General features: G+C 46.9%; 1 protein-coding gene across 3 annotated transcripts in view; it reads right to left on the bottom strand.

Annotated features, from left to right (window-relative positions):
- Positions 1-17,588, bottom strand: part of LOC119181497 (latrophilin Cirl) — a 721,750-nt gene that overhangs the window by 258,350 nt on the left and 445,812 nt on the right. For all 3 annotated transcript variants that reach the window (XM_075875081.1, XM_075875080.1, XM_075875079.1), the window contains one exon: positions 12,663-12,867. In XM_075875081.1, coding sequence (XP_075731196.1) covers positions 12,663-12,813 — 151 coding nt within the window. In that variant the 5' untranslated portion in view covers positions 12,814-12,867. The remainder of the gene's footprint in view (positions 1-12,662; positions 12,868-17,588) is intronic.

A 17,588-nucleotide genomic window follows, 5' to 3' on the forward strand; every position in this document is an offset into this window, starting at 1 on the left:
GGCCGGGTTATTATGATGACATTAAGGGACAGTTTGCGCGGCATATACGAGCAAATTTGACATGCCTGACCGCATTTATAAACCCCGGGTTCCCCTCCTGTTGAAAAGGAGTTGAGGAAAGCTGGGAGGAGTGGAAGAGCCCGAATTAGGGACTGCTCCGTTCAGAGAGACGGCAGGGTCGGCTTATCTTTGCCGGACATTCGAGGTTCAACTAAATGGAGGCGCCTCTGGAAGCTGCAAGCCCGCTACAAGGAAACGCTCTCAAAAGAAGCCCGGTCGGACACACTTGGACGGCCGCCCAAGCAACAACGCTCTTTTAAGTAACTTATAAAACTCCTATTTAGAAATGAATAAAAAAAGGGGGCGCGAACGTCGCTCTTAGCGATTCGCAGACACCCTGCATGCTGGCGATTCGGAAACTGTTTTTTTTTTTTTAACGTCGTCAAGCTGGGGTGCAAAAGAAGCTGCATCGTTGGAGTGACGCTGAATGAAAATGACGTTGCTGGCAGAAGAGCCAATAGTCACGTCCAGACAAGATTTACGACAATCCGTCCGTGCGCCTGTTTACCCGCGTGTCCACCCGTCAATCCGCCCATCCATCTATACGTCCATCCATCCATTCAAACGTCCGTCCACGCCACCGTACGTCCACGCATCCATCCGTCCTTCCATCCGTCAGTCCTTTATACTCTTCAACGCTGACATCATGGACCTTAGGACCTACAGCTTCATTCCATCATTATTCACTTCATGAAACCCTTCAGGACAGTGTGTACCCGTGTAGGTACACGTTCAAGAACCCCAGGTGGTCGAAATATCCAAAGCCCTCCACTACAGCATCTCTCAAATCGTGGTTTTGGGACGTTAAACTCGAACAATTCTACTGTAATCGAAGTCTGCTTGTTTTCGAGAGAACGAGGTAGGTGGCACAATCTATACTTCGTGAACGGTTTCAGCGCGATCGAACACTTCGCCCAAAACGCGAACCGTTCAAGAATGAAACGAAAAAAGAAAACGCGAAAGGGTGCGTGCAGTATATTGATCAAAGCACCTATACAGAAGTCGGCAGCTTTGGCGACGACAGTGACGATGTAAAAAGCCTTTGTTCGGCTTCCGTTGATCGCGTGATCACGTCGTTTTTCTCTGTGTTTTTTTTTTTGTTTCGATCTGCTCACGTGTAGTAGTATATATACACGGAGCCGCGCTCTCTCTATAGCCGTCTTCGTGGGGAGGCTTATCTGCGAGAGACAGATTCCGGCCGCGGTGAAACGTCTCGCCTTAGCGACAGCACAATCAATCATGCCCGTTATCGGCGACACGGTGCGTCGGCGCTGTTCTTAATTTTGGAAATTGGACGAGACTCGCGAGGTTCGGTGAATCTGCCTCACCTTCTGTCCCTCCTTTATTTATCATCGTCATATTTATTTGACGCATTCGCGCTGCGATCATTCGTCGTGGCTGTCGCGGCAGGGAAGGTTCGCGATGCGGCGATGAGAGCTGCGCGGAGAAAAACAGAAATTTTAAGAGTTAAGAGTGTTGAGGTGGCAGGCGTTTTTATTTGTTTCTGCAAAGTTTCACTCCAAAAAAAAAAAAAACTTCTGACAGTTCCCGGCACTGATTGTGCGGTTTGACGGCATTGCAACCTTATGAATACAAAAATTATTGAAATTCTCAAAGTAAATTTTAACGCGCGTGCATCATTTAACATGCGTGAATCAGTGCGTCTTGCGCGCTTTATTGAATGCACTCTCAAAATTAAAGGTCGGCATATTCAATAACTAAATACATAACCATTCATTTGTCACAATAAGCACTAGCCTCTTAGTAAGGGAAGGTAATAAAATGGAGGCTAGCGAAACTTACTACCTAGTTAGTGAATAGTGCTGACTCGAGTAGTTAGTTCATTACTAAATTGTTAGTAACCCCCACAAATAGAGGTGTACGCCTATTGTGTTAGATGTGCGTTCGCGTTGCCATAGCAAAATGATCATATTACGGATGTATAGGATAAAAAAAACGGATGGACATGGCCATCGTAAATTAATGGCTTCTAATTACGTCATGTAACGATACTGCAGTAAGAGCGCATACCAGCAACATACTTAGAAAACTGACCACATGATCATATGATCAAATCAGACCCGCATATAATCATATATATGATGCTCATTATATGATAATATATGTTCATATGAGTCATCCTACTCTTACGATTATAAGCTCATATGAGTGTAATACCTCCTATGAACGGATCACGAGAAAACGCACAAGTGAATATTCAAGACTTGGACATAGCAGATTGCTACTGCAGCAGCTGCTTCAAGACTATATAATACCCCTTGCTTTGGGATCGCCCATCACGTACTGGCTAGCAGCCGCAAAATTGATAAAATAATTGTTTTCTACGCATCATCATTTCCCTTCTATTTGCTTATGTGCGTGCCATTAGGTACAGCATGAAACTTCCATTCCAAGGTAGCAAATAAAGTTAAAGCTTGCCAAAATTTTTTCTTAGGATGTCAACAATACGGCAAAATGTACTGCGGCATCTATATATGAATTATATGGCAACGTAGGTGGCTTAGTAGTTGCTTAGTTAAGAACACTCGAAAAGGTTCCCTGGTTAGTAACGGCTTAAGTTACAAGCTGTACTAGCTGCTGGCTAGCAAAAGTATGCCGCGAAGGTAGTAAAATACATCGGACACAAGTGAACACACGCGTTTACTAGCCAACTACTAACGTTTTTTTTTTAAGAGTGTGCGAGTGGTTACGGTTGTTTGTGGGATTATAAATCACGTTTTCGCCTACCCTGCGCCTTACCTGTAGGGTGTGTGACCCATCACGGGTGCTTGAGGCCCACGTAGTTAGAGGGTGTGTGACCCATCACGGGTGCTTGAGGCCCACGTAGTTAGATATAGGTGCACGTTAAAGAACCCCCACACGAGCTTCAAATTTCCGGGGCCATGCACTGCAGCGTCCCTTATAATCGCATGGTGGTAAGAACGTTATACACGAACAACAATTATGAGCGTTCTCACTCGATTTCCTGAAGACTAGATTGTACGAGTACGCTGCCCACGTCAGGGCCAGCGTTGCAACCCAGTAGCCGCGATAGTGGGTAGTCGGGCCCGATACATCGTATTTGACTCAGTCACGTTTGTTATGACGACGCGCATAGTTTTCTCACAGAAATCTAGTACCAAACGAGACTGAAGTTCAGAGGAATGTAGAGGTTTGATGCGATCAAAAGTGTTCGAGAAAGAACGTCGCTGGAAGCAGTGTTTCGGCAAGTTTACTTGTCCTCGTCAGGGCAACGGCGTTGCCGTGACTAAGAAAAGTGCACTTGTCAAAACGTTAGCTCCGCCGGCATTCTCTGTAATAATATGTAGAAACACTTAGTCCACCACGTGTATTTGATTGACAATATCAGAGGTAAAGACTCGTAAATTATCAAACAGCGGCTACAAGAATTTCATGGTCAGACGGCAGCCTATAATTTCTTGGCATCATTTGAACTACACACCGAAAGTAAAAGAAGCTGAAGCTATGTAGCTGAGCCAACTGGAATTCAAGTGTTTCAATAAACGCACTTCTTTCCCAGCAGGAGCTTGGTTTCCGTCTGAACCAATTAAATAAGCGATACCGCACTTCTGTCAGTGCAGTCAGACTTGCAGAAAACTGAATTTACTAATGAACTTCTGCAAAATCAACACCTGCTCAAATAATGGGTCCAAGTTCTTGTGCTCATTTGTCACCTTTTGGAAACGCTCAGAAACCTTCGCGGAACTAAAAATCACCGCGTTAGCCACCCGCAGAGGCACGAAAAACATGTGTTTCCCGATGAAGCCATTTTCAACAAATGCGTGGTTCACTTGTCCGGCGTAGGCCAATGCGGCTTCCGCTTTCTGCCCGCCCCCACTTGCTTTCTTTATCTTTCCCGTAGTTGGCATGCACGTCAACCGAGCGAGATAAATGAGCGTGATCAAACTTCTGATATCACTAAGCGAGGGGCGAGAAGAAGAGGAGGTAAAACGCTTTAATACTCATATTAACACGGTTCCTTTCCCGACATCAAGCCTGCCTAAAGGCTGGTGCACATCGCGACTATTTGCGACTGGTCGCAAATAGTCGCGAATGGTCGCAAACGTGTGGCAGCTTGGGCTAGTTGGTATGGCATGACGATAGTTATAGCGCGAGAACAAAACGACGACACAGTGCCCTTCGTGTCCTTCTTGTTTCTGTGTCGTCGTTTTGTTCTCGCGCTATAACGGTCGCAAATTGACTGCTTTGACTAGTCGCTGCCTGACCGATTTTTCCGTCGCGCGACTGCGGTCGCAAAGCTGCTGGAACCAATCAGCGATGCTCAATTCTTGTTGTTTGTTTTTTCATTGCGCTGGCGAGAACGTATAAAAAAAAATACGGCGCGCTCGGTTTGCTCTGCTCACTCAGCTGGCGGCGATCAGCTGATTGGCGCCGGTCTCCAGAGTTCTCGCTGATAACGAGATCCGGACGTGACTCTCCGGTATTGCGACTTCCGGTCGCTCGCCTCTGCCGGTGTCTACATCAGTCGCTTTTCGGTCGCCAGTCACAAATGGCCGAGTGACCGCTGCTATAGTCGCCGGTGTGCACCAGCCTTAAAGCAAGTTAACGAACAAGTCCAAAGAACCTGCGTGGTTTGAATTCTGGCACGGAGTGGACACAGGTTCGAACCCCATTGTGTCCTATGACTGTTTTTTTTCCTCCTTATTTCGCGATTGTGGTTACGGACACCGGCGGCGGCGGCGGACAAGTACCGCGCCGCGCGTGATCTAAGTTTTGATCTTATAACAGCTTTCATTCTAAAAAAAAAATCGGGAAGCAAGCGGGAAATAGAAAGAAAGGAAAAGTAAAAGAAAAACTTCAATAAATAAAAATGAAGATATGAAAAACTGAAAAATACAAAAAGAAAGCAAGAGAGGAGGAAACAAAAGCAGAGCTGCAACAAGAAAGGTTGCCCATTTGCGCACTTTCCTGATACTTGTAACACCACTAGTTAGAAGCTGCATAATAATAATAATAATAATAATAATAATAATAATAATAATAATAATAATAATAATAATAATAATAATAATAATAATAATAATAATAATAATAATAATAATAATAATTATTATTATTATTATTATTATTATTATTATTATTATTATTATTATTATTATTATTATTATTATTATTATTATTATTATTATTATTATTATTATTATTATTATTATTATTATTATTTCACTGTGCCAGTACTACGGTTACAACGCCGTTGCCTGTTCATGTGCAGCTGCAGCGCAGTATATCCTTCCGTCTTGATGACAGCAGCGCCTCGATTCGTCGAAGGCGTTATGACGGTCAAAAGCCAGTTGGTCCAATAGCGGGAGCACTGGCGTATCTATAAAAAGAGGTGAGAGCTCGGGAGAATCAACCCTCCCCCACGTTTTTTTTTTTGGAGGGGGGGGGGTGGCGTTATAAATTTTCTCACAAATTTTCAAATTTTACATCTGTTTGTACACGTGCACCCATACAAAATCATGCACGAACACGAGTATGACTGAACCTCCCCTCACGCCCCGCGCCCTCCCTTAACTATTCAAAAATTTTGCTATCCTCCTGGACAGAGAAGAGGCCTTGTGAGGAACAGAAACGAGAGCTTGTACGTACTATTTCCGTTTCTAGCACAAAGACCTGACAGTGCTCAATCTCCTCAGATCTACATTAGGTCGGGCTCGTTCGTACGGCGTTTGTGTTTTCCCGATCTCTTCACTCCCGTTCGTAGCAGTACGGCGACTTCTCTTACCATTTTCTCGGTAGCAGCGCGACGCCACGGCCAAGTGTGATGTTACCGAAACAGTGGCGGACGGAGTGCCCTCCAGGCGAATATAAACTTTTGAAGCATCCGCGACCGGACTACGGACACGAAACATCTGTAGCCCCTATAGGTGGGACGCTGTGTTCTCACGACGACGCACTCGGGCCTTTTCACACCGAGACGCGCTTAGAAGGGGGGGGGGGGGGTGCCTTGGTGGTGGCTGGTTCGTTTCTCTCAACACATCGGTGGCAGACCCAGAACATTAAGAGAGAGAGAGAGATGAGGCAAGGAGAGGGGGATGCGGTTTGGAGCACGAGGGTGACCGCAGGTGTCACTGCCATCACCACCACCACCAACATCCCGACGTTGCCAGCCGACACACCGGCAGTGGAATATTAAAAGTGACGAGCGAAAGGAGCCGCGCGCTAACGCGTGGCAGCGTGGCCTCAAGCAGGGAAGAGACTGACGCAGTGCTGAGTCGGCGCCGTTCTTCTCCCGCGATTCTTCTTCTTCTTCTTCTTCCGGCGGAGTGACAAACCAAGGGCTGTCATCTGGGCGACGCGAAGACTCGAAGGAGAAGCCCGTAATTAGGGGGCTCCCGGCTTCGCCGAGCGCGGTTTTCGGGGTGCTGCCGTGAAATTGTATTCGCATCGCTGAGCTCGCCGCTTCTGCTGCTGTTGTCTCTTTGGGAAAGGAACGCCGTCGTCATTGCGTCCTCTCTCTCTCCCTCCACGCAAACGCCTGATATTCCCTTCCTTTCGACCCACCCGACCGACACCGCTGACCGAAGCCGAGGTTAAGGAGAAGTAGCGTGTGGCGTATCTCGGGGGCGGCTGTCAGCGAAGAAGGGCGTTAAGGAGAGACGAACGGGCAAGCCGATTTTGTCGTGCCTTACAGTGCCACGTGGGTCCGAAGCCGCACGTTCATTCCAACCCCGGACCAACCACTGAGCGCGTTCTCCTATACTCCGTTTACCTTAGCTAATCTTTCTTAACAGCGAAGCGCTTTGGCAGAGCCGCATCCCTGTTCGCACAATAGCTAAGCTGGTATATGTGCAACAGAAATCGGGCAAACCGCAATACTCCTCCGCGGCCCATCAAATTTCATGAAGCTGTCTATAACTAGCCCAGCGAGTATGCGTCAAGTATATGCTAGCATACCATATCCATGTCTAGTATGGCATGGCAAGGGGGCGGGAGAAATATGTGTGGGTGAAGAGGAGGAGAAGGTAACCATAGTATAGTATAGCATAGTATAATAGCACACGGGGTAGCAAAGGAAATACATTAATTGCCAATGTTTCGGTAAACGCTTAAATATGGCTTAAAATTACTTGTAGTTACCTCTAATTGCCTCTTGCTGCCTTCATGACCAACGTCAGCCAATCTTATAAACGCCAGTCAAGGCTATTCCCTGCTATTACGGGAGTAAATGCTGCAGACATCACACAACAGGCTTGAGACAAGCTCTGAACTTCTCCTTTGCGTTTTATTTTATTTCGGGACTCTTTCCTTCTCGTGCCTTGACACCCCTGCATCAAAAATGATAAAGAAACGTCACATATCATAATTAATTTTGCGTCTGACAGACAGAGCGACTGCGAAAGGGCGCTATTTTCTGCAACTCTTTCAGGAGCACGTCTCGGGGGCCTCTATACATTGCCCCCCCTCCTATTGCAGACGCATCAAAAACTAAAGAGGCAGGGAAGTTGCAGGGGTATATGGCGGGGCGGCAATGGAAGGCGAGACGATTCACTTGAGCAGATTCGCCAAATGAATTGCCGCTGCTGCCGAGCGGGTCACGTGACGAAAAGACTGGCTCGAAGAAGGCGTGCGTCAGCACATGTGGCGGTGGCGCGTCGTCAAGCATATATACGCCCCGTGCAGAGACAAACCCTTATTGCCGACCACGACTTCACGAGAGCAAGGGGAACCGCGCTTCTTGCAACATACGCTCGGTGGTGCCTCTCCTCTGCGCAGGCAAGCATCGCATAAGGGTTAATGCTGATTTTCGGAGGCCACGTGTCGGTTGCCGCACGGGGAGATTAAGGGCGGGGAGATTGAGACCAGGGAGATGAAATTGTGTAATGTCGATCGATCCCTCGCGGACACGGCATTGCTTTCGTGAGAATTCACGAGGGTGTGAACAGATGATACGGATCAACCGCGAACTAAGGGGTTTTATAGAACATTTCTCTCTCTCTCTCTCTTTCTCTCTCCTCAATAGTATACGGAACAAGTGATAGTTCTGCATAATATGAAAATTATGCGAACAGTACTGTCGAGGAAAGCGAAGGGCGGACTTTCAGAGATCATGACATACAAGACTGTCAAATTCAAAACTAAAGTATGGCCGCTTAATGCATTCTTTCAACGATCAGCGATTACGCAAACAACGGCACGCATTCTCATCCAGCCACTCCGACGATTTCGACCACATGCGTGGCGCATAGTTTTTTTAACCCTAGCGAACCGGGCTGGCTCATCACGATTTTCCACTGCGGTGGGGCTGGCCTGCAAATGCCGAGTGAGGAAAACTTCAAAAAAAAAAAAAATCAAGCTTTTTAGCTTGATTTTTTTCTATAAAACTCTATAAAGTCGTATAAAACTTTTTAGTTTTATACGACTTTTCTGACTGCGGTGTGCGGAGAGCGTTACCACTGCATGACAAGGATACGAGAAATGCCCGTTTTTGCGACGCCCCACTATCGTGTCACTATTTTTAGGGGTGAAGCTCCTTCAGGCGTGCGCTGTGCGTCTCCTGTATGTAGCCACCTCTCGTTTAGTTCTTGCAGTGTTCACTAGATGGCGGTACTTGAAGCTGACGATCAGAAGTTCAAGCAAGATTAGAAATTAAGCAACGTGGAATAGGTAGGCTTGCTTTAGGAGCTCACGGGAATACACCAAATCAGGGAGTACAAGGTGATATGGGATGGACATCGTTTGAGGGCAGGGAAGCTAGCAGCAAGATAATATTTGAGAAGCGATTGAGAGAAATGAAGGAGGAGCGTTGGGCTAGGAAGGTTTTCAGCTACTTGTACATGAAGAATGTCAACACAAATTGGAGGAAACGAACCAGGAAGCTGACTGGTAAATACTTAGAAAACAGCAGGTGGCCAAACCAAAAAGAACTATCGGTTAAGAAGAAAGTGAAGGAAACGGAGACTGACATGTGGAGAATGGGCATGATTAAGAAGTCTGCTCTAGAGATCTATTGAACTTTTAAGCAGCAAATTGCCAAGGAAAGGATCTATGATAATACTCGGGGTAGTTCTCTACTGTTTGAGGCCAGGACGGGAGTACTGCGAACCAAGACATATCGGGCCAAATACGAAGGGGTAGACACAGTATGAAGTGCGTGTGGAGAGGAAGAAGAAACTGCCGAACACTTGATAATGTTCTGTAAAGGGCTTCACCCTATAGTTCAGGATGATGGCGCAGAGTTTTTCAAAGCACTGGGGTTTAGGGACCGGGAGGGCAAAATAAACTTTAAGCGGGTAGACTTAACTAGAAGGAGGTTATCTGGTTGGTGGCTAAAGTCAAGGCACGAGTGAAAATTAAACTCTTCACTGCAAAGTACGAATCCTCAAACTCATTTTTTAAGGAAAAAAAATAAATATACTTTTTGGTTCATTAGGTATTACGGCTTGGTGGCGCTAGCCACCGCCCGATCTAAAGGGTACAGCCATATCCATCCATCCATCCATCCATCCATCCATCCATCCATCCATCCATCCATCCATCCATCCATCCATCCATCCATCCATCCATCCATCCATCCATCCATCCATCCATCCATCCATCCACCCACCCACCCACCCATCCATCCATCCATCCATTCATCCATCCATCCATCCATCCATCCATCCATCCATCCATCCATCCATCCATCCATCCATCCATCCATCCATCCATCCATCCATCCATCCATCCATCCATCCACCCACCCACCCACCCATCCATCCATCCATCCATCCATCCATCCACCCACCCACCCACCCATCCATCCATCCATCCATCCATCCATCCATCCATCCATCCATCCATCCATCCATCCATCCATCCATCCATCCATCCATCCATCCATCCATCCATCCATCCATCCATCCGATGAAAAGATGCAAGATGTCATAAACTAGACGGCGGTACATGTGGCGCGTGTCATTGGTGGAAGACAATCGTTCGGTTTAGTGCAGCGACGTACGCTAGGGGGAGCGTTATAATAAAACCGAATGGGCAAAATGTACGGAGGATTCATGGTTTACCAGATTTACCTCTGGAAATTCGCCCACTCATCATCATTCACTTCGTGGATATGGCGGCACTTTTTCAAGACGTATCTGACTGTGAATACGTATACGTAAAGTCCCATTTGAACGGAGGTTACACTGGCCGTACTTGTAATGTTACCGGGATTCTTTACGGACGTAGTTAACAAGTGATACAAGCGAGGAGATGAAACAGAAGAAGGCCACGCTTCCGAGTCAACGTGTTTCACAAGGCAGCGGTGCCTTTATGAGCTCACGTTCTGGGCACAGGAGATGGTATACGCGCGCACGTGATGTTGTTACTATCTTGAAAATTCTGGCGCATGGACCCATGAAGACGCGCGGCGTGCCTCTGAAGACGCCGTTGTTCTTTAACCATGCCCGACGCACGTCTCTGAGACCAGAAAAATAAAAATAGAGAGATAGTGGAAGGACATTCTAATTATCTTTTGTTTACCAAGCAACGAGACAAGAACAAGTGCGCTACGCATCAGTTTTAGGCTATACCTTTGGCCCATGGTCTTCATTTAAGAGGGACCTGAGCCTTTCCTGTAGTAACCTGTTGGCAAAAGGCTTTCCGGCGTCCTTTAAGTTCTCTAACAGGCCGCTCGAAATGCTTCACAGGCTTTAATGTCCTGTTTCAACGCACTGTACATTGACAACACTGGTTTATAAGCTGGCTTAGAGAGCTCTATTCTCGGTTCTACGAGCGTGTTCTGTTGTTGGTCCTACGTCTCAGAGCCCGCCTGCTTAGACGATTCGAGGTGTAGGACTGCTAGTTTTCTCATGTACCAGAACTCGCTTCACTTAGTTGTCAAAGCAGCTTGCATCTTTCAACCCCTTTTTCCTGCCTTTTCCCAATTCCTAGAGCAGGCTTGTCGCTGATCTTGACCACCACTGACTCTTCGACTAATGGCGACGCCATGGGGGTACAGCTGTAGACCTATTTGGTACGTGCAAGTACCTCAGACTTTCCCAATGGCCACAGGCGGGAGCAGGGTACCAGTTGGGGAGCGGAGAAGGGGTAGGTTTATTGCAGCACCTCGCCTCCCCCCCCCCCCCACCTTTTATTTTTGGTCGAGTTCATCAGAAAAGAGTTACTCAATGGATGACCCCTAAAAAAAGGAACAATATAAAACAATGACATACTTCTCATAAAGATCTAATGCTGGTCTCTGGCTTCCCGGCATAAAGAGTGTAGTATTACGGGTACTCGACAGCCATGATTATGAAAGAACAAGCGTATCCATAACCACGTGCAACAAAAATGACGTGACAAGCAAACAGCAAGCCTTTAGAGCAAAAATGGTACACCCTTTTGATGAAGATTAGGGGCAGTCACCAACCCCCCCCCCCCCCCCCTCACCACGCACACGTATACTGTTGTTGTTGCTGCCTCTCACTTTCGCGTCCATCTCGATAGATCGCAAGAACAGGCGAACAGCAGCCGCCCTGAGACAAAACGAGAAGCTCGTCTTGAACAAGAGTTCAGGTATGAACAGGCATGTCGGCATACATATAGGAAGTGAACACGGGGGGAACACCCCCTCTCGACAGAGAGGCGCAGGCGATAACGCCACGTCGAACACTGCGGCGCAAGCATATTCTTTCGTTCACTGCGCCGCCGATTCGGCTATACAGATGGGGGACTCCCAAATCAGGAGCTCAGCGAGGCACGGCCCTGCATATTGACGCACCAGTGTCTTTCTCCAGGAGTGAAGGAAATAAATAAGCGACAGACGTGAAAAGGGCGGTAATGTGAGTGAACATAATAAAAGACGAACAAAAGTATAGCAAGGCGTTGCAACAAGAAAAAAAAAACTCGAATAAATGTTAGTGCCGCAGGTGTGTAAGCGAAAAGAGTTGGACGGGAAGAAGACAAAAAAAATGTACGAGCATGACGTGAGCGATATAGTCCGAAAGGCCAGTCATCCAAACGGGCGCTTGAATTTTATCAACCTCGCTGCCTTCCCTAGAAACTATACAATGAAGAGAACACGTGACTAGAAAAACAAAAGGATGGTTCAACGGGCGTAGGCAGGCCTTGAAGGGTGCATACCCACGTTACATCGCGGCAGATGTATGGGCGTGGGGGAGTGGGGAGGGGGTGGGGGGGCTGGATTAGCTTGAAAGTTTTGAAGCGGGGGGGGGGGGGGAAGGGGGCAGTGCACCTTTTGCACCCCTCCGTCGAAGCTCATGGATGTTTCTGACGAATCCGTCCACGCTCGAAGGCTAACAGTCAAGCGTTGATTCACGGCCGTTTCTTACCACCCTGTTTTCGCGATATATGAAAGCGCACACACAAAGACAAAAACACAGGAGCGCAAACGCAAGCGCTGATGCCACGCCACGCACAGACGAAAGAGCTCGCCGATTTTCATAAGGACGTGTGACGCGGTCCCCGCGGATTCTGTGGTTCAGCGACGCCAAAGCGCGGGAAGACGGAGGCAGAGAAGTCGACCGGGTGGCAGACGCGGTACAAAGCGTGTACTGGCGCCGCGCGCTCGGCGCGCCGTCTCGCGATGGAGGGAAAGAAAAAAAAAATCGCTGACTCACCACCACGCCTGGCCGAAGACGTCAACGTCGCTACGCCGAGGAGGACGAAAACTCGCAGTAGCGTAAAACGAAAGGAAGGTATCCAACGAGTCGAAGCCGAAGCCGGCGACTTGGCACGGATTCGTTCTCCACCACCTCCGCCTGGTGGCATGGCTTGACTCCTGCCGGTTCCCGGTGTCGAAGCAGCCAGTCTAGTCCGGGTGAACTGGATGTAATACAAAAGCGGAGATGGTTGGTTAGGTATTGATGTTATTGTTACTTACTTACTTATTTAATCAATTGATGATATATTTAAGTATCAGTTTCCATATTACTTCATTGAGTCGCTCGTTCTACTACCGTTAGACATGCGGTTCTAAATGTCCGAACCCTGGCACGATTATGAGACATGCCGTAACGGAGGACTCAGGAAACACAGACCACTTGGCGTTCGTTAACGTACATTGACGTCACATATTAAACGGACATCGAGCATCTTGCCTCCATCTAAAGGCGACCTCCACGGCAGGGATCAAACCCGCGACATTGGAGTCAACCTCCAAGCCCCGCAACAGCTGTACTATTAAGTATAACAGTCCGTGCACGACAAGTAAGTTTTGTAGCGTTGTAACTGACTGTCTATATTATGCGCATTACGAGACATTTCTTTACTTTTTTTTCCCTTTCACACTACTACTGAATAAACCAGCAATTACAGTTTTGAGGCTAAGCCAAAGCTCGAGGACCGGGTCGAACTGCGATATATTGCCGAATTCAGGAAGAACCGTCATCCTCACTCTAAGTGCCAGTTATAGAACCACAAATGGTCTTAAGTATTCCGGAGTTCCCGATTACGATGAGTCTCATTATTACTCTTATTGTATTTTGGGCCATCCAAACCACACAAGTCAATTATTTATAAAACGAGGTATATTTGCTACTTCAGCTGGGTAGGAATGCTGCCTGCTTCTCATTTGCGTACCTTTTTTTGGTGTGTGTTTAATTAACTCTGTACCATTCCATCTATTTCTCCTGTTGAAAATCTATCGCCGTGTTGTTTGTCCGTGTTTTCACTTGTTTGTTTCTATACTGTCATGTCCCAATTTTCAACGTATTTTTTTACTTTCCCCAACACACCATGTGCTACTCTATACAGTGTGTTTATCGTAATCGACAAAAAAATTGAATGTTAAGTCACGTCGACATAACCTGATGCCCGAGCTGCAATAAGTATTTAAAAGAACATGAAAGAATTCGGGCGGCACCATTCAACTACACAAACATACAATAAAAGCGACAAGTCGAATCAACGTAAGTGTCGAGCATATACCGTATTACGGGACTTCCAGAAGTCCCCCTCCATTATTCCTTTATGTCTTTCGCTACGCGTCGCGCTCACAACCGGACGATGAAGGTGATTTATTAGCTAACCAGACGTCGTTAATGACCTGTTAGTGGAAAAGGAGATCAGATCTATCTTCGTTACGTCGAGGGAAGAGACAGCCGGGCCCCGCAATTTCGCGTTAACATCCTCGCTGCCGCAGCAAAAACCGAGGCGGCGCAAAAAGAGGGCGGCCCCAGGACGCGCAACCTGTTCTGAGGGTTATACGGACAACTCAGACGCGGAGATGGTCCCGGGGACTGGACGTGATTTACGGGAACCAAAGGGAACGATATAGGTCCGGACAGATGGCAAGGGTTGTAGCGAGAAGGGCGGGGGAGAGGCGGGGGAAAGCATTTCGGCTATGGCCTAAACGACTACATAGACACAATAAAGCTCGTAAGTGAATGGGTGATATGCAATGTTGCGGAGTATACTGGCGTACTTAGGGGGGCGGAGGGAGAAGTTGGCGGGTAGGAGCAGCAGTAAGTAAGGGGGGCGGGGAGGGTGAAGCGCTTCAGTTAGTCCCAAACGACTGCATGGAGAGATGAATTGTTTGTAAGTGAATCAGTAACAGACGATGTTGCGGAGCACTGGCGAATCCGAAGGGACCTACCTCCCGTTCCCCACGCCCATATTCTTAGTAATATATATGCATCCAAACGCGTGCACGAATGGATAAAAAATATTGTTACTGTAAAAGGCCCCCCCCCCCTCCCATTTTACGAAAAATTGTCGCCACACCCCCTGTCCTGAGGTAAAAAAAGAGGGGTAGGAAGACAGAGGGGGGGGGGGGGGGGGAGGAAACGTTCCTTCCTTATCGGCCTACAATGACCAATACCGGCCAAATAGGTTTTTAGAAGAAAACGCGAAAAGGAAGACGCGCGTGGTGCCCGGTTTCTTTACGAGCGCCGGTGAAATATCTGCGCGCTCCAAGACGGAAACTGCAGCGCTTCGCTATACTCTCGCAACGGTGGTGAGAAATAAAGGAAGCGGGCGATAAAAAAAAATCAACAACGAAAGAAATATTGCCGTCATGGCGAAGGGCGAGGAAAACCGTGAGGCCGGAAAAAAAAGTCGGGCCCGTATCTGGAGAAATATAACGACGATACAGGAAGGTGTTCTGCGACGTTCCCTGGGCGACGATAAAAGGGCCAGTTCCTCATCACACACGAGCAGGCAGGCTCCGAGACTCAAAACACCTTGTTGTACTACGCAGATACCGGCGTCAACTTGTGAACTATAGATGCTGTAAGCCGATGAAAAGAGGCGTTTGTTGAAGCTGCCGCCTTAGGGGGTTCGAAGAAGAATCGCCCAATAACGAAAATCATATGCGCTGTATAACGTGCTTGGACTCGCTTACTTTAGCTTTCGCCCATAGGCCTGCACCTATTTCATTCTTCCGCTCCCTGCACTCTCAAAACTTCGCTGTTTTCTGTTTTCGTTTCTCAAGTCTTACCAGCCTTTCATGCATCCTTGTTTTCATTGATTTGATATCACCTTGTTTTTTTTCTCATTTTATGTTTTTTTTTCTTTTTTTCCAGATTACCTCTTGTATTCTCTTTCAATTCACCTATTCCTTCCTCATTTGCTTCTTTAATTGTTTATTAAGCCTTAGTTCAAGTTCGGGTGCGATATAATTGACCCCTTGTCCCCACCTTTCTTTCTGATCCTTGACATTAACGTTCTAGTGCGCCGTGAATTTCCCTAATCCAGGATATCGCGTCAAATTCCTTTCTTGGACTAATTCTTTCTATCCTACCTTTGTTTACCAAAGCCTAATTTCTTCCTTGAATGCCATTTCTTTTTTATCGTATATTCCCTGCTGTTCTCACTCCCTAATTTTGCCCTACAATATTTTTTTTCTCAGAACTTATATTTCTTTCTGCCTATATTCATTCATCTATTCAATCACGTATGCCATTCTCAATTATTTACTACCTAATCGTTCGCACACCTATCTCATACTTCTAACGTTCTCCCACCATGTCCTTGTCCCGTCCCAGTGCCCCGAATGCTTCTTTTCAGTTGTTATTTTCATTTAATTTTAACTTCTTTTAATCGCTCGCTTCTTTGATTCCCCTTTCCCACACCTTCCCTAATTTTCTCACTTCCATTCCATCCATCCACTCTTCCTTCCCCCTTCCACCCCTCTTGGAAGCAACGCCGACAATCGCCACGATTCCCGATCGACTCTCGCAAGATAAACGAGTGCGATAAAAAATTCACGCGACAGGACTCTTCCCGTATCCCCAATTTTAGTTTCCTTTTTTCCCTCGCCGCACCGATTTCATTGTACATTCGGCTGACTCGCGCCGGCAGTGCCGAGCCGATCGTGCCCGGGAAGAAGCGAAGCGATCGGCGTGCGAGCAGCTCTTGGTTCACGCTTAGCAACACCACCGTCCTTCCTTTCTCATCCCCGTTTTTTTTACAAGGCGTAAAATAGGTTATAAAGTGATTCCGGCGCCGTTTCGATTGCGCACATGATTTCCTCGCCAAGGAAACAGGCGTCCATTAAGTATTTAGACGACGGGCCGAGCCCGAAGCGATCGTGGAAAGAAAGGAACGTCGAAACGGAGTGTTCGCGCGATCGAGCTTGTATAGAGAGCGAGGAAGAAAATCGGGACAAGACGAGCGGCGAGAGAAGAGATGCAGGCGTGAAAGTGAAAAAGAGGGACATCACCAGGTGAGGGAAGAAAAGGCGACGACGCTTTGGGAAGAGCGAAACTGTCCAACAAGGCAAAACACTTGGCCGGGAATGTGGCCGCGATGGGATGAGAAGGACTTTCCGTTTTTATTTCCTACTTCCTTTTTCTTTTTTTCCCCTCCTTATACTGATTAGGTGCAGCACCGTTGGAGCTGCGGGAGTTGCCGTGTCGTCTAATTCAGTGCGCCGATCTTTAAATAGACTGAATTAACACAGCCACTAGAGGAAGAAAAAAAAAAAACCGGATAACTTGGACTTTGCAATGTTGGTTCAAGCTAGAGCTTTGTACCAAATTACTTTTTTTTCTGAACGATTAATGCTTCTATATACAGCAAAAAACTGTTCAACAAACAAAAAAAAACTGTTCAACAAACAATAACAGATCAAACAAAAGGAACAACAGCGAAATTAAGAACATCAAATTACATAATTGTACACTTGTTCAACAAACAGCGCATGTGGTAGTCGTTTCAAAGTAGTGTCCAGATTATTCCAAGTGTCAACTGTGCACGAAAAAAAAAGAGTATTTATAACAATCAATAAAACATTTGAATGGCACAATATTCGACGGATCGTATCGGCTCTGTACTCTGTATCGACTCTGTATAGGGGTAAGATATTGAGTGATTCGAACAAGACATCACAATACATGCTTTTTTGCATAGCCGAAATGACAAGTCGAAATGAACTACGCATGACATCATCATCATCATCATCATCATCATCATCATCATCATCATGACGTCTCAAAACATCTCAGCTAAGAGTAATAGGACCACCTTAGCCGAGAAGGGTGACATGAGTGGGCTGTGTTCATTTTGTAATATTTTGCGCGTGCGAATACAAGGTCATTTAAGGT

This window comes from Rhipicephalus microplus, chromosome 10 (genome assembly GCF_043290135.1).
Source record: "Rhipicephalus microplus isolate Deutch F79 chromosome 10, USDA_Rmic, whole genome shotgun sequence".
NCBI lineage: Eukaryota > Metazoa > Arthropoda > Arachnida > Ixodida > Ixodidae > Rhipicephalus > Rhipicephalus microplus.